General features: G+C 41.8%; 1 protein-coding gene across 1 annotated transcript in view; it reads left to right on the plus strand.

Annotated features, from left to right (window-relative positions):
* Positions 1–18588, plus strand: part of PRKCH (protein kinase C eta) — a 232723-nt gene that overhangs the window by 162126 nt on the left and 52009 nt on the right. The window contains exon 10 of the mRNA XM_027554264.1: positions 3202–3356. Coding sequence (XP_027410065.1) covers positions 3202–3356 — 155 coding nt within the window. The remainder of the gene's footprint in view (positions 1–3201; positions 3357–18588) is intronic.

The following is an 18588-nucleotide window of genomic DNA, read 5'->3' on the forward strand; positions in this document are numbered from 1 at the left end:
TCCTTTCCAATGTCCCATCTTTCATGTGAAAATCAGAGAAAATGGAGGAAGCCATGAGTGACTTTGGTTTGTTTCTAATTATGAGTAATAGTCATCATAGAAATCTTCAGCAATACGGAAAAATATAAAGAGATAAATGGCATCTGAGATCTCACAATTGAAAGCAACTTGTCATATATAAGCATTCTTTTTTTCATCTTTTCTGTGCATGTCTGCCTCTTTGGCTATAACTGAAATCATTCTGTACATTCATGTGTATGATTTTTTTTTTCTGATGTAAAATATCTTCACCATTAGTTGCCAGCAGCAGCAACCCCTACTGTTTATTGCACTTTTTAGAAGCCCCACCTGAGGACATGTTTAATGAAAACTTACTGCTGAGGACGGCTTCTCACTCACCCCCAGCTAATGATGAGTGAATCTTCTTTGCTAAAAACCAGAGATTTTTGTCATTTATCTCCACCTCTGCAAAAGAAATGGTGGAGAAATTGCTGCCAAATGTTAACTGTCTCTGCAGCAGACATTTTTTCAAAATAGAGTGAACAGAATTGTATGTAAACAGAAGGTCTCTTCACAACAAACACATTTTGCTAGCTGATCAACATGCTTTTATTTTTCTACCTTGTGACCTTATTGTAGGTCTTTGGTAAGATGGGCCATTACTTTTTGTTAAAGCGTCATTGTGTCTCAGCTGGCTTGTTTTCCCTTCCTGCTTGCTTAAAGAGTCATGTGTCGCCCAAGGGCTATGAGCTGTACCCTCTGTTCTAGGTGGTGCCAGACAGGAGGTTAGAATTAAACTCTGGGTGAAAAGCAACCCCTGCTTTCTCGGTTCTAAAGTTTATGACCTTTTCCTGTGCATCCCAGGTGTTCCTGCCTCCCAGGACCCCCTGCATTATCTGAGAATCTGCCTCTAGGGCAGGTGGTGGGACTGAGACGGAGAAGCACGACCAAGGCAGGAAGGCAGTATTTCCTTCCCCAGATCTGGAATTTAGCCCAGAGTCTAGCTTTTCAGACTTGAAGTTATGAGGATTGTTTTGGGGGCAAACTAGAAATGGATGCAATTTCCCTTGGAACGCCCTCGTCTTATTGATGCCTGCTGTCGTCGACACTTGTGCTAACTTCACTGATGTCCACAGCCTACAGAGTAGCCACTTACCTACTGACCCCGTTCCAGTAACAAGGCATTTTGAGCTATTGGAATTCATGTGGCTGCCAGACACAGCCATGAAAAGGTGGACAGGCCAGTTAACAAAAATGTATCAGATGTACCTTCTTGCTGAGGCCTTAATCCTCATCCAGGCCCCTGAGGCCCCTCCAAATGAACACAGCAGGCACATAACAACATCCATGTGGCTGTAGCTCTTAGATCTGTCTCTATCACAGGCTCACCCTCTGCTCCACCCAATGTTAACCTGTTCCTTCCACACTAGCCTGCCCCATACAAGAAATAGGGGGCCATATTGCTCATCCAAGCTCGTCCTGCCCAACTTGGCCTCTCCCCTGGCCAGTCACTCCCACTCAGTTGAAGGCCTCTAGCTTAGTCAGATGACTTGGTATTTTTAGTTTTCTGTTGGCTTATATTGGCCAGCCTGGAGAGTTGTTCTACTGATGTTTGGGTTTTGGTTTTGTGTGTGTGAATCTTGCTGTTCCATCTTTACTCCTGAAGTCTTGGTTCTCATTAGCAGAAAGAGGATTTTTTTTTCCTTCTAATTAAGGTCTATCTTAAATTGGGAACAAGAGGTCATAAGTTGTAGTGTCTTCCAATGGGGAAGAGCCTGATTAAACCCATGATAGATCAGGAGGTGAACAGGAGCACACACAATCTCTGCCCTCTCTGTCTACCATTCAGCTGTGTATGGCAGCCCCTGGCAGAGATGGCAGCACTTGAAACCACAAATAAAAATGCTTCTGGGTACATATACATATCCTTTGTGAATTGGTAAAATACCAGGTTCCTTACGAAACAACCTCCTACCCCTCAAAAAGATGACCAATGGCCCTGATGGCACTCATTCTGAAGGTCTTGGCTCACACGTCACTTGCTCAGAGTGACCTTCCCAGCCCCACAAACAGATGATATGATGTCATTGCTTCCCCCACTTTTCCTTCACAGAATTTACCAGAATTTGAAAAGTTACCTGGTTATATGACTTTGTGTTTTTAAAGTAATGTGTATCTCCCACAGCAGACACTCTGTGGATAGAGACTGTGTTTTATACCTCTCTTACTCTCTGTTGGGTTCCCAGCACCTAATCCAGCACTTGGTTAACCTGGGACTCCATACATGCTAATGAGAGGGAGCAAGCAAGTCCTTTGATCTCAGAGGTTCCCAAAGCAAAGTGTTTTACCCTGTCCCTTTTGGAGACACCACTTGTTAATGGGGACCTGTACACTTCTTCCATTAAGCAATGTTACTTTCCACAGCACTTTATTTATAACACTTGTACAGTACTTAGTACACCAACTGCATCAATGACTCTTAAGAGCCCATTTAACCTGCTGGATTAGAGTTTTATTCCAGATGGAGACAGCATCTCACTTGACTTTACGTTCCCTTTTCTGATTCAGGAATCTTCTGATGGGCTAAATGAAATTTCTAACATCCAGGCAACTCTGAGGCTCTCATTAGACTATTGTCTGGCTGATTGGTCAAAAATGTTTTCCTTTTTCTCTGATTATTCTCTGCCCAGGTGTGGGGACCTATGGAATGTCTCTTACTTGCTGTGAATAACCCTGCACGTTCCGGACAAAAAAAGAATGCACTTTTTTATTATGTTGCTCTCTTTCAGCTTATGAAACAATGATTTTGGTAGAGATAGTGACATCATTCTCACCTTACTAATGCTGAACATTCAAAAAAAATTAAATTCAAGATTACATGGTGTTTAAAATGCAGAATTAGAACCAAAAGATTCTGATACCTTCTCTACTTTTTACTTGATGCAGAAATTCAAGGTTATGTGGAATTCTTTAAAAGAGATCCAAGTGTTACTATCACTACCCGCCCAATCCCCACCATCCCAAGGATCTAATCCATCAGACCCTCCTGCTTTGCCCTGGGCCGCTGTCAGGATGTTCCATTGAGCACCTCCATTTAGCAACCTCTTCTCCCCACACTGCAGTCCCAGATCATATGATGCTGACTGATCTCTACGCTGATGGCTACACCACGTTGGATCCCTTTTTTGTGTTTGTACACAGGATCGTCTGTTTTTTGTGATGGAGTTTGTGAATGGGGGCGACTTGATGTTTCACATTCAGAAGTCCCGGCGTTTTGATGAAGCACGGGCTCGTTTCTATGCTGCAGAGATCATTTCGGCACTTATGTTCCTACATGACAAAGGAATCATCTATAGGTGAGTTTCGGTTGCTGGTAACCCCTCTCAAATGAACCTCTCATCCCTGGTTCATTTCCCTGATTCAGCTTATCCTTCCGGTTCTCATGATGAACAATTGAACTCTTTTTGAAATTCACAAAGTTTTGTGTGTCCATTAGAATAAATGAATAACAGTGATGAACACCACCTGCAGACTAAAGCTTGTGCCTGTGTGGGATTTGTAAAACAGGCTTGAGAGTCTCGAAAGGACACTGTTCATGAATTTGTTCAGCTGGGGTTTTCAAGGGGCTGAACTTGCTGGTCTCTTCTGTTTTAACTTTGGGAGTGATTCATTCCATTTTCAGAATCTGTGCCTAAACTGCAAAGCATGAATACCTCTTGCTCTAAATGGCTGAGATAAGAATCATGGTCAGATAGACTTGCTGTTCACCAGTCCAGGAGCCAAGAGGTGACATGTTGACGAGCAGGGTCCTGCTTGATGATGTCTATCATGTGAAGTCCCCTCCTAAATCTTGTTTGATTTCATTTCATGACACACAGTCTTTATCATAATATATCATATGTTAAATGGGCTTGACATCTGGTTAATGTTGTTAGATCTCAGAGCAGATAAAAGTAACCTTTACTCAGACACAAAGCTGAGTATGGTGGAAAATATAATAGTGAGTGTTAGGTAATTTTCATCCGCAAGTTTTCCTTTTTCCCATTGTCAAAGTCTTTCTACCCTTTACATCGCATTGTAACTTAGTTGCCACACATGCTCCATTATTTTTCCCTCTTGAGAGGCAATTGTTTCTTTCCTTTGAGAAAAATTCTCTCTCAGGTGCATTGATGTAAAGAATTTCCTGATTGAAATTTGCCGTTTATTAGCTTCGCTGTTCCTTTGTGAGCTGGTTACAGTATGAACATCATTATTAAAGTATGAGAGAGCTTTAAAAACTAAATATTCTTAAGTACCCTGAGAGGAAAAAAATAGGCAAAGAGAAGTGAGATCAGTAAAGAATGCAGCAGGACTGGTCCATGGTGCCAGAAAGAAGTGGAAAAACGAGATGGAGCAGGCGCGGTGCAAAAAGTCTTCTAGTAAATTCGCAGTACAGAGCTGTGGAAGCTCAAGTGGACACAATGCTCTGTCACAGCTCCAGCTGTGAGGTAGCAGAGTGGGGAGCTAGGCAGGATAGCCAGCAGCAGGGTCATCCCTTGAAGGTAACCAGGAATCTCCGCTCACTCCTAAGTCATGAGGCAGCCACAGGTTACTCTGTGGAAGCTCTGTGCTTCCTTGACCCGGCCATGCTGTTTTCCTGGCGGCTCCAGCAGGGCATGTCTCCTGTCTCAGCCTTGAGCCCAGCGCATGATTGTTGGTGGTTGCTGACATGGTCTCTGATGCTGGAGGGGGTTCTAGGTCCTTCCTGGTGGTGGTATGGGACTCTGGACTGTGTGTTCTGTGTTTGTTCTCCTCTCCATGGCTGAGCTGCCCATCTCTGGTCTGTTGACCCCAAGGAGAGCCTTCCCCACATTTAATTTTTAAGAATGATGACTTTCCTGTTTGACAAGGGCTTGTGTTGTTAATTTAAAAACAAACAAAAAAAATGGCAACAAAAGCTAAATGGAGTACTTATAGGCCCAGTACTTGACCAGCATTTCTTTATTAATCCTCCTAACAATAAATTATATAACACTAGTATTATCCATGCTACTTAGATGAATTACTGATCTTCAAAAGACTTAATAACCAGACTATTAACTGGTCATGGAGCCAGAATTCAAATGATGTTTTTAACCACTGAGCTACACTGTCTCCTCAGGAGAGATTTAAAGGCTTAGAGTACAACTGTAAAGTAAAATTTCAAGTAAACCCCTTGAAGAGTGGACTTCTTACTCCCCCTTTGGTGATACAGTGACTTTGATTTGTGAAAATGAGGCAGAATGGGTATCTTAGTCCATTCAGGCTGCTGTAACAAAATAGCACAGATTAGGTGGCTTATAAACAATGGACATTTATTTTTCACAGTGGAGTCTGGAAATCAAGATCAGAGCACCAGCATGGTCATGTTTGATGGAGACCCTCTTTCTGGTTCCTAGCTGGTGCCTTCTTGCTGTGACCTCATATGGTAAAGGAGGCCAGGGATCTCTCTGGAGCCGCTTTTATAAGGCACTAACCCTATTCATCAGGGCCCCATCCTCATGACCTGAGCACCCCTGAAAGGTCCTACCTACTAATACTATCAACTTTGAGAATTAAGATTTCAACATATAATGTGGGGAAGGGAAGGTACAAATATTCAGACCAGTAAGGGGGAAAAACACTTGAATACTTAAATATTCTGGCTTTTCATAGGACTGCATAACCTTCATGCAAGGCACATGCTTCATCTGCCTCTCCATCTCCTTGTTTCATTTGTTTGAAATGTGGAGGATGGACAGTGAAACCTGATGTGGTTTCTGGTGAAGCAGTATCAGCCCACATCTTGAGAAATTTTATTTCAGTTCTTGGCCTTGCAGTTCAAATCTGAGAATTTAATGTACTCTTTGACTTGAATTCCACGTGCAGTCTCTAACTGAAGTGCTTGACTTCGAAGGGAGCACATTTAATTAGGACAGATTCCAATGCTATTTTTATTCTGTGGATTTATTTCATTGGATTATTTAATTCCATTGAGGGTATTGGCCTGAGAGCAGAGTCTTAAGGATAAGCCTTTGGATGCCAAGTCCCTGGAATCCACACACAGCAAAGGGCACATTTGGATTCCAGGGGTATGAATTTGATCCAGAGAGCACAGGAGGAGAGTTGGACAGCCTCGTGTATCATACATGTCCTGGGATGGCCTTTATCAAAGCTAAAAGGATCTTCCTGAATGATACCTCTGATCTATTCAAATAGGATTGTTGTCATATGGCTGTTTTGTCTTATTTTTCCAGGGAAGGTATTTCTTTCCCAGTGAATTACAAAGATGGTACCATTTGCAAATCATCATCAAATGGGACTTTAGAAGGTACTGCCTTAGGCTCCCTCTGACATGACTTTCTTCTGTCTCTCTGCCAACTGTGCCTTGTGTGAGAGGAGACAGGCCAGTTATATTCAGGTGCTTTTCTGCTTACGTTCAGACCCTGATTTCTCAGATGTGTTCATGTGTTCACTTGCGTTTCATGGAGGAACCGAAGTCTGCCTCTTGGGCATTCCAGCAAGGAAAGAGTCTGCCACTTTGCCTTGGTTGGAAGGTCTGGAGCTTTGGTGTGGCTGCAGACCAAGTCTAGAGGGCTTTGAATTAAGCAGTCAATGAGTCACTTTGCTAAGGGAAAAAAAAGACCATTCATTCCTTTGTTCAGGGCTTGTTGGCTGATTAGAAGCCCAGATAGTACTCATGAATAATTTACATGAGCACTGACTTTTTTCCAGAGTCAAGCTCTACAGAATTGGGGAAACAAAGGGCCCCGCATCCCATTTACCTGCCTGCCAGCATGACGGGCACCATTTTCTATCCTGTTTTGAAAGCTGTATTAAAGTTTACTCACAGGAACTTACTTACAGGAACTGAGCCATCATTGACATTTCAGCTCCCAAAGCCAGCCAGCACCCATTGGATTTTCTGTTTCTGAGAAAACATGGAATGTATCTAAAATAGGTTGAGAGAGGAAGAATTTATAGAAGAGCTCAGTTTAAGTTTTGACTCATCCTTCTGAGGTTATACTTGAACACACTGCATTTCAGTACACAGTTTTCATCTTACACATCTAGCTGCTTTGTGCCCTGTGCAGTTCTCAGCATGTGGGGTGCGTGGTAATCAGTGTTTACTCCTCAAGCTCCAAGTGCTTCCTGGGTCACTTGCTCTCCTGTTGCCCAGATGTCGGACTGGTCACAGAGGTGACTGCCAGACTTGACTTATTGCCTTGTACTCGTATACATACACAACACATTAGCTTTGAAAGAAAATAACTTTAGAGTTCTCAAATTAGAGAACAATCGCTACCTAATTTGACTTTTTAAATAAATTCAGAATTTGAGAGGATTAGCAATCTCCCTGCCAGATGAGATTTTTAAGCTTCTGAACACAGCTGTAGCATCTGCATCAATACACCAGTCTCTAATATCATCTGACTCTTGTTTCTCAAAGACACTGTAAGGGACCATCAGATTCCTTGCTGACTTCACGTTCCTGTGTGATCTAAAGTTAGCTGAGCATTGCTTTGCTTGGAGAGCCCATGCTAGAAGCCACCTCTGTGAGCATTGCTGTCTGCTTCCAGATCAGCTTGATGTTGGGTCGGTGGTAGTAGCATGTGCTTGAGTCATTGTTCTCTGTTATCTAGCTCTTCCCCCTCTTGAACTGGGGCAACACCTGTCTGATTCCCATCTCCTGGGGCCTTTCTAACTCCAAAGTATTAGTAGAACTTACAGAGTCCCCAAACGTATTTTATTTGAGCCTAGAATTCTGGACTCTTACCTGTATTGGAATTCAGTTCTGTGTTTATATTTATTCTACTCATTCTAGTGATAAAGATGGTCTTTTTAGATAAAGATGAAAGTCCAAGTTAGGAGTTCTGTTTTCCCTTTGCCATACAACACCTCATTCCTTCTGCCCCAAGAAGTAGGTTTACTCTTTCTTGATATGCTTGCTACAAAAACAGTTACAATTGTCATTTTTGTCTTCATATAGCAGTCCTTGTTTCTTTAGGATGCACAAGTTGTGAGATTCTCAATACATTAGTAACTTTCACTTCGGATTTGGCCGTGAGCCCTTACTAGCATTGTTCCTGGAACTCCAAACTTTTTAATCATATTCTTGCCTTCTCTCTTCTTAGCTTGTTCTGCCAGTTGGTGGCCTCATTCCGTGCCTGCTCTTCCATCACCAGAAAGTGACTTCAATCCCTAACTCCCAAGATCTTTTTTCAAAGGTATGATGGAGAGCTCTGAGAATTACCAGTTTATTAGAACAGCCTGACGTTTCCTCCTCCAGTGAAACTCATCAGCCCCCTTTGTCTTCCCTTGCACAGCCTCTGGGGATATTTGACAAGTATTTATTGAGCATCGACTCTCTGCCAAGGATATGGATACAGTGATGAGCAAAAACAAAAGTGCTGTCTTGTAGGCAGTATGGTTGAGTGAGGGAGAAAGACATCAATTACATGACCATATTAATACAAAATCGCAACTGTGACCAGTGCTATGAAGAAGAGGAATGCATTGCACTGAATGAGAACGTCTCATAGTGTGTTTCAATCTGGTCAAGGAGAGGTGGAAGATTTTCCTAAGGAAGTGACTCAGGAGCTGAGGTAACCAGTAAAGAGGGAAGGAAAGAGCATTCAAGACAGAAGGAATAGCAAATGCAGGTGCTCAGTCTCAAGAGGAAGCATGGCAAGTTCAAAACCTTTTAGAGAAAGAAGCCCAGTATGGCTGGGATCTAGGAGGCATAACTTCCCTTAGTTGACATTTCATTCACTTAGTGTGCCCTCTGTCCTCTGATGACTTTAAGATTTTACTAGGCACTCCTTGTAAATAATTTACTTAAAAGTTGGGTAAGGCTAGTCATGTTGTCAGTCCCTGGAGGAGCCATCCGCTCACAGTGAGTTCCTTGTGTCCAGATCTGTGTGTTTATATTCAACAATGAAATTACAAAATGTCAGACCTCCAAGATTACTTAGGGCTAAGTTCCCTGTTACAGATGAAAGAACTCAAGCCTGAAATATCCAAACAGCAAATTGCTTCTCAGGATGGATGTTTTCTTAGGAGGGCTCACTTGTAACTTGTTTTTCATCTTCAGAAAAAAAAAATATCACCATTAGGAAATTTTCATTCAGTCTTCATGGAATGCTGAGCTTAAGGGCTAAACAGGACATTCAGAAGCATGTGGTGTTCACTCCATCTCACTGAGGAAAGTGCAGTGGAACTCAGGACATAATTAGAGCTCCCACTGGTGTTAGGCGCGGTGTCTGCCCTAAGGTTCTTTCTGTGGGGTGGAAGAGATGGCCCATAAGTAAGAGCAGGTGGGTTCCAAAAGTGAAGCGTGCCCAGGGCATCACGGGAGCACAGAGAACAGCCACTTAGCCTAAGATGCAGATCTAGGCAAACTTCCTATAGAGATGATTCCTGAGCTGAGTGTGTGAAGTTAAAAGCTGAATAAAGTTAAGTAGGTGTTTAGGTAGGGGACAAGCTCTAGAACTTAATGCTGAGAAGTATGAAAGTCCATGGAGGGTGGGATAGAAAACTACTAGAAATTTAGTAGTACTAAAGCCTAAAGATTGAAGTATGGTGGGAGATAAGGCTAGAAGAGTTGGTAGAAACAAAGTTATTATAAGGCGTAATATTCTGGAGAAGTTTGAATTCAGTATCACTTGAGGTTTGGCACCATTGCCCTTCATAGGAAATGTAAAATTACATTGGCTTAAATTAAATAGAAATGAACTTCTCTTCCCTGGAAGAAGTCTGGAGGCAAGAGATCTGGCTCTGCCAGGAAAACTCCATGGAGTCCTCTGGGACCCAGATTTCTATCTTTAATATTCTGTTATAGTCAAAGTCACCTCATGGTCTTAACATGGTTGCTGTAGCTCCAAAAGTCACCTCTGTATTCCAATACAAGGCAGTACTGGAATAAGAAGGGTGAAGGACATTCCTTCCAGTTGAGTCTGCTCTCTTTAAAGATCCTCCCTGAACTTTCAGACAGTACTTACCATGGAATTGTCCAGAGCCTGGTCATACATGGCTGCACCTGATTGCAGTAAAGGCTAGGATGTTATTACATGGCCATGTTCTAGGCAAAAATTAGGGTTCTCTTATTAAGGGAAAAGAAGGAGAATAGTTATTTGATGAAAACTTGCACTATTAGATACAAATTTCATACCAGGGAATTTGGCTCTATGTAGCAGGTAATGTAGAGTCTGAAGAATCTTCAGCAAGTTGGATGACATGACTGGCTTTATATTTTACATATATTTTGTGGGAGAGTGTATGGATATGTGCATGGGGGCAGAAGGGGAAGGTTGAGTTTGTGCCTGTTACTGTGTTCTGGGTAAGAAGATAATGAGGCTCTGAGACGTTGGTAGTAGGTCTGAGGAGAAGGCCATGTGTTTTTGCCATACCAGCAAGTAGAACAGACTGGGCTCAGTGACTGGGTGGACCCAGGGGGTGAAGGAAAAACCTGGGGTCATACCTGGGTGTTTAGTTAGAAGTCTGAATGAATGATGGTACCATTAGGTACGAGAGATCATGAGCCTGGGAAGGGATCTCAGCAGGTGAAGAAGATGAGAATTAGAAATGTAAGATATCAAGTACTTGAGACACACGCCGGTGGAAATGCATAACAGGCAGATGGACTTGAGTCTGAAACCCATTGAAAATGGGCAGGAACTAAATATTTGGAAGTCATCAGGACATAGCTGTTAGTTCAGATCATAGCACTGGATGAGATCATCATCTTCTTTGAACTGAAGGAATGCTGGGCATAGTTTTTAGCCCGTTTCGTGATGGTCCTGAGGACATGGGTGGGTTGCTGAACACTCCAAGCCTGTTTACCAGTCTTCAGTGAGGGGTACCATTGACATAACTTCCCTGCAGGGTGTTAATGAAACTCCAATCAGATGGAAGTGGACATGTGAAAACTCTTTGAAACATGCTATGTGGACAAATGAGATTATTCTTTGCATACATGCTATCAGCTGATTTGCATTTTCTTTGTGGCGTAGGCTTCAGCTGAAATTTTGCTCAAAATGCGTCCTCAATAGTAGAGAATTGGGCTTCCCTCATGGCTCAGCTGGTAAAGAATCTGCCTGCAATGCAGGAGACCCCAGTTCAATTCCTGAGTCGGGAACGTCCGCTGGAGAAGGGATAGGCTACCCACTCTAGTATTCTTAGGTTTCCCTTGTAGTTCAGCTGGTAAAGAATCTGCCTGCAATGCAAGAGACCTGGATTTGATCCCTGGGTTGGGAAGATCCCCTGGAGAAGGGAAAGGCTACCCATTCCAGTATTCCGGCCTAGAGAATTCCATGGACTGTATAGCCCAGGGGTTTGCAAAGAGTCGGATACAACTAAGTGACTTTCACTTCACTTCACAGAAATTGGAGCTGTGGCTTGTAAAACTCAACCCTCTGAAGACCAACTTAGACAGCATATTAAAAAGCAGAGACATTACTTTGCTAACAAAGGTCCGTCTAGTCAAGGCTATGGTTTTTCCAGTGGTCATGTATGGATGTGAGAGTTGGACTATAAAGAAAGCTGAGCGCAGAAGACTTGATGCTTTTGAACTGTGGTGTTGGAGAAGACTCTTGAGAGTCCCTTAGACTGCAAGGAGATCAGTCCTGGGTGTTCATTGGAAGGACTGATGTTGAAGCTGAAACTCCAATACTTTGGCCACCTGATGCAAAAGAGCTGACTCATTTAAAAAGCCCCTGATGCTGGGAAATATTGAGGGCAGGAGGAGAAGGGGACGACAGAGGATGAGATGGTTGGATGGCATCACCAACTCAATGGACATGGGTTTGGGTGGACTCCGGGAGTTGGTGATGGACAGGAAGGCCTGGTGTGCTGCGGTTCATGGGGTCACAAAGAATCAGACATAACTGAGCGACTGAACTGAACTGAACTGATCTGAAGACCAATCTTTGTAGTTCTTAACTAGCTGGGCATTCCACCACACCACTTTGATGTCATCTATGATGTCATGATGGTGGCAGCCACTGACTTTGCAGCCCACAGTCCCCAGGATCTCTTTAATGCTTCCAGAAAGTTCTCAGGACCATCAGTTGTTGATTCAGTTTTTCAGTTCAACAGCACCTATTGGGCAGTGTGGACAATCTCATCAAAAGTGATGTTTCCACTGTGTTTAATGTTTTTCTGCTTCTTTCTGTCTCTTGGCAGTTCCCTGAAGGCTTTGCTATCAGGGCAGAGGCAGAAGGTACCACCTCAATCTGGGTCTGTTCTGAATGGCCAGTTTTACTGTGATCCTCAGACCATTCCAATAACCACTTGCCTCTGTGATGTCATCACCAGCCTTTTTTGGAGACAGACCGAGCGGGCCAATCTTGGGGCCCAGGGCAGATGTGGCACCAAAACCCCCTCCAGTGCACCTCATGTGTATGCCTTTGATCTTACTGGGGTCAAACTTAAGCAGCCTAGTGGAGGCAGCTGGTGTCAGATGAACTGGGATTCAGGTTGAACAAAGAAAGTTGCACCTTGGCCTCCTCTGAGCTGAAAGAAGACCGATATTTTTTATAATAAACTAAATTTGATTATGCTTTTCTTTCAAACCAAATCATTTTCTCCGCATTTTAGCCACATTTTGATACTGTGTGTAGTTACTATACTTATGTGTACTTATCATTAAGTCCTTAAGATAGCTTCCTTAAAACTATAAGCCTTCAGAATGGGAGAAACTAATAGCAAATGAAGCAACTGACAAAGAATTAATCTCAAAAATATACAAACAACTCCTGCAGCTCAATTCCAGAAAAAAAAAACTACCCAATCAAAAAATGGGCCAAAGAACTAAACAGATATTTCTCCAAAGAAGACATACAGATAGCTAACAAACACATGAAAAGATGCTCAACATCACTCATTATCAGAGAAATGCAAATCAAAACCACAATGAGGTACCCTTTCACACCAGTCAGAATGGCTGCTATCCAAAAGTCTACAAGCAATAAATGCTGGAGAGGGTACGGAGAAAAGGGGACCCTCTTACACTCTTGGTGGGAATGCAAACTAGTACAGCCCCTGTGGAGAACAGTGTGGAGATTCCTTAAAAAACTGGACATAGAACTGCCTTATGATCCAGCAATCCCACTGCTGGGCATACACACCGAGGAAACCAGAATTGAAAGAGACACGTGCACCCCAATGTTCATTGCAGCACTGTTTATAATAGCCAGGACATGGAAGCAACCTAGATGTCCATCAGCAGACGAATGGATAAGAAAGCTGTGGTACATATACACAATGAAATATTACTCTGCTATTTAAAAGAATGCATTTGAATCAGTTCTAATGAGGTGGATGAAACTGGAGCCTATTATACAGAGTGAAGTAAGCCAGAAAGAAAAACACCAATACAGTATATTAACGCATATATATGGAATTTAGAAAGATGGTAACAATAACCCTGTGTACGAGACAGCAAAAGGGACACAGATGTATTGAACAGTCTTTTGGACTCTGGGAGAGGGCGAGGGTGAGATGATTTGGGAGAATGGCATTGAAACATGTATATTATCATATGTGAAACGAATCACCAGTCCAGGTTCGATGCATGAGACAGGGTGTTTGGGGCTGGTGCACTGGGATGACTCAGAGGGATGGGATGGGGAGGGATGTGGGAGGGGAATTCAGGATGGGGAACACATGTACACTCGTGGCAGATTCATGTCAATGTATGGCAAAACCACTACAGTATTGTAAAGTAATTAGCCTCCAATTAAAATAAATTTATATTAAAAAAAAGATGGCTTCCTTAGGAAACCCTGGAACACAGGGGACAGGTTGTAAAACTTGGAGACTCTACTCTTACATTTTATTTAAATTTCAACTGTCTCTGTAATGTATGGGGAAAACAGTCAAAGTCATTTTGTTTGCTTCATTTGAAGCAAATATTTTGGTTGTTCGTTTGAGGGGAGATTTAAGAACACTTTCGTACCGTTACTAGAGTGAATATCCTGGTGCAATTTCTCCAAGGACCCAGATTAATGACAGAAAGAAATTTCAGACTTGAAACACTTTGATTGTTTCTGTACTTCACTTACTAGATCAGAATACAGACCCTGGCATACCTCATCAGTGTTTGACCTTTACATCAACAAAGGCTGTGGTTATTTGGGGCTAACTGATAATGTGTTAATTGATTCCACTGGCTAATGAAACCAGACCATCAGTTTTGCTCTATTCCTCACCAAATTGATTAAGCAATCTACTGCTTCATTATAATTAAATACAATCTTGGATTTATTTGCTGTGATCTAAAAATATAATCATTGATCTTTAGGTATCAGGTGAACACTGCCATTTGTAAAAAGTGATTCAGTTGTTCAGTTCAACAACTGCTTATGAAATGCCTTCTTGATGCAAAGCTTTATGTCAGACTCTCAGAGACTAAGAGGAGTAAAGAGAGGCCTTGCCCTCCAGCTTGGGTTTCTTGTTCATTCCTTTAATACTTACTGGTTGAGCTTCCATTGTGGGCCTGGCACTATTCAAAGCTCTGAAAATAAAGCTGACAATACCCCGTACCCTCCAGGAGCTTAAATTCTAACACAGGTAGTCAGACAAACAAAAAGTAAGTATATTGAGTGTTGGGATGATAAACTCCATGGAGAAAAAGCTCTGTCAGGGAAGATAAAGCTTGAGGAAAATAGTTTTACTGTTTATTAACACATAGGGGATTAAGAAAGGTTTCTCTTATAAGGACTGTTTGAGCAGATGAGCAGTGACCTAAGGACTCGAGGAAACAGGCTCTCTGTGAATGTCTGGGGAAAGAGCATTCTGGTCTGAAGGAACGTCAGGGCACAGCCTGTGGGAGGGGGCATGTGCTCTGCAAGGACAAGCATGATGGTGCAGGGAGGTCTGGGGTAGAGAGGAGGAGATAGTCTGAGCTCTCTCCCTGATGCTGCTGTACAAAATAATAGCCACATGCACTCAGCTTTTATCTTGTGTGGATAAATGCCTCTGTAAGAAGTTGGACCTATTTAGTTTTACCTTCTTATGACATCTCTCCAAGACGGTTGTGTCTTCCTTCTTTTATAGATAAAGACACTTGAGGCTCTGGGAAGTTAAGTAACTTGTTCAAGGTCACGCAACCTGTGGTAGAACTCTCCCATCCTATAAAATAATATATAAAATATATATATGACTATGTTAGAAATCCTGGTGATTTCACTTTTTTATGATTATGTGTAAGTTACTGAATAACATTAACACCCTAAAGTTATTAAGGGGCTGTACGGAAATATTTTTCTCATAAAAATGTGTATGTATAGTCTTCATGGGATATACATTCTTTAGTGAGAACAATCATTTTCCCATTTTTTTTTAATTTTGAAAATAAAATTGATTCCTCTCTAATAAAAGGAACATATAATAACCATTGAAAAATATAAATTAAAAATTAAATAACCTATAATCCTACTGAAAGACAATCATTTTTGTTTAGATATATTTCCTTAGAGTTTTAAAATGTATTTACTTTTTTAAAAAAAGAAACAAAATTGATATCATACTATATGTACATTTTTAACTTGATTTTTTTTCACTTAATCTGTCATGATCATTTTCCCCCATCATGAAAGTAGTTTATATTCTCTTTTAAACCTAATATTACATGATGCAAAGTGGTCTATCACATGATCCTACTTAACTTATAGTACATTTAAGTTGATTTATTAATAATGGTGAGTTTATTATTTCTTTGTACACGTCTCTTTGGATCAGTCTTTGATTTTTTTTCCCTGGAACAGATTCCTAGAGTCTCAGATACTGCTGAGTCAAAAGACATTTGGATTGTTGTAATTTTTTTTCTGGGATTTGAGGAACCTGGCTTCCAGTTCTGTCTTGCCACTTCCCAGCTGTGGAATTTTGAGCAAGTTACTTAACCCCTCTAAAGCTGCAGTTTCCTCATTGATAAAATACAGATCTGAGAACTGCACACCTGAGAGGTGCATGTGAAGCCTTTAGCCCGGAGCCTAGTATGTTGTGCATGCTCAGTAATGTTCACTTTCTGAACATTCTTTGGGAAAAAATGCATCAAAGCACACGTTTTAATGATGGGTATTGGTGTTATCCCATGGATTGTATTGATCTTGCCAATTCACTTCCCCCGACAGATCTTAAATGTACAGTTTGATAGGTTTTGACAAGTGTACACTATATGTGATCAATTCTCCAAATAATAGAACATTTCCATCATCTCAGAAAGTCTCCTTTTCAGTTCTCCCTAATCAGCCAGCGTTGATTCCATATGGATGTTGTACGATGTGAATATCCGTACTAGGAGCCTGAAAGTAAAATCACTTCTCAGTAACATCCTTGTGAGTATAAGAGGATGCAGTTCTTTTAGGTGACTTAATGCAGTGATGGTCTTGGTCAGAAGAAAGCCCCCAAAGACCTCATTTTCTGTCAGCTTTACTCTCGGTAGAGAACATAGTTCCAGGAGGCTAAACATCAACAATAGTGGTTGTCTGAGTATCTGAGGGAATATAGGTGGTTTTTATTTTTTGTAATGTTTTTAAAATGTTCTGCATAGAACAACCATTGCCTTTTTAATAATTAAAAATGTTATTTTCAAAAGGGATCTCATGTGATATGTGAATCTCATGTGAATATACCCCACTACAAGTTTTTTGATTATGTCAAAAAATAGGTGCCTTGCTGCTGCTGTAGCAGTTAAGGTCTGTCAAGCCTTGGCTTTCAGGCTGTGATCACTCTTTGTCTGTGAGTCACATCCTGGTCTACTCTGGGTGCCATAATGAACACTGACAGGCTGGGTGACTTACACAACAGAAGTTCATGTCTGTAGTTGTAGAATCTGGGAAATCCAAGATCAAGCCACTGGCCATTTTGGTTTCCGGTATGAGCTCTCTTCCCAGTTTGCAGACTGCCACCTTCTTGCTGTATCTTTACATGCCTGATGGGGAAGAAACAAGCTCTCTGATGTCTCTTCTTATAAAGGCACTACTCCTGTCATGGGGGGCCCTCCCTCATGACCTTATCTAACCCCCATTACTTTCCAAAGGCCCCATCTCCAAGGACGAGGTGGTCAGGGCTTCAAGATCTGAATTTGGGAGGTATGCAACCATTCAGTCCATCGCAGTGGTTCATTCATGTTTATTAAGCTTTCAATGTTTTCTATTATGTGAAGCAAGGTGCTTTGAGTCTACTTGATGGTACAGAATCTACCCAGAAATAATTTCAACCCTGAGGAGAATAGCACCTGCTGGAGTTGAACACACCATGGGCTGACATGAGAGAACAGCTGGGGATTAGCTGAGGGCACTACCATTCTTTTGGCTCACTGAGCCATGTATGTTAGTTTTGGAGCTATATTTTCCAGTGTGTTGAGACCAAATCCTCCTCCTGGATCCCAGTACTTAAGCCTGGCAGGAGAAATAGCTAAGTGGAATGTGGTGTGACCATTTGCCTTTTGATAGATAGCCTGCCTGAAGGTGGAATCTTTTTCCATTGTCTTGCAAATGTCAAATTTTACTTATCAGCAGACTTCCTAAGAAGAAATATAACTTGGTACAACCACATTACCTTTTGGCAAAGATGCCCAGACCTTGATGAATTCTGTGGGTTCACTTGCAAAGAGTGAGTGAAACTGACAGGCAAACTACCTCTCACCTTGAAGAGTGACATCATTGAGCGATCCAGTTCCCAAAATGTGCGATGCTGCTCACAATGGGGAGATGGCAGTTTGACTGTGTGACCTTTCATTTCTCCTTCCTCAACCTCAGAATACCCCTCCAAACCTTCTCTTTCACATACAGAATCTCTCTCCTGCATTCTAGCCTGCAGTCTTAATATTTACCTGGTCCATGTCCCACTGACACAATTTTTGAGTCTTGGGGTTGGAAGGAAATTCAGTTATATACCCTTCTCTTTCAAAGCATGCATACCTAATAGTCTGCTGCATGGTCATTTTGTCTATACTTACATACCTCCACATGGAGAGGGACTTGTTTCCTTCACTTCTAGGTATCAATGACTACTGGAAATTTCACCACTGTATTGACTAAAACCATAACTCTCAGTGTCTTCTATTCACTGGTTCTGAACCACTCATAAAGAGGAGACTGAAAAAACACAAATTCTACGGGAAAAAAAAAAGCCTTTCAGATATTTGGAGGCAATTTGGTTCTTCCAGTGTAGTTTTTCTGTCAAAGAAGGAAATATGATTAGTGTGATATTGTTCATCCTGGTTATCTTTTTCAGTCACTGATTTCTGAGCAGTCATAAGCCATCCATGTAATTTTTCATTCCTGATTAAGTATCTAATTGGTGTGTTACATTCTCCTTTTGTAAAATCAGCAGTATCATAGCTAGGAATTGGTTAGCTCGTTTTATTCCTCTTAAATAAGACTTTGGCTTTAAGTGAACTTTGTTGGTGCTGATTATAGGGGTAGCAAGCCTAGTGGGAAGTCAATTGTTGGTGTGACGTTAGGCTCTTCAGAGTTTCCTTTTGCAAAGGTGAGGCATAGAATGAGTACAGATGTGGGGATGGAGGAGATGAAGACCTGAACACCTCGAGTTAGAGGAACATGTGGAACTCCTAGTCCAATGACG

The sequence above is a fragment of the Bos indicus x Bos taurus genome, chromosome 10, assembly GCF_003369695.1.
Source record: "Bos indicus x Bos taurus breed Angus x Brahman F1 hybrid chromosome 10, Bos_hybrid_MaternalHap_v2.0, whole genome shotgun sequence".
In the NCBI taxonomy this organism is placed as follows: domain Eukaryota; kingdom Metazoa; phylum Chordata; class Mammalia; order Artiodactyla; family Bovidae; genus Bos; species Bos indicus x Bos taurus.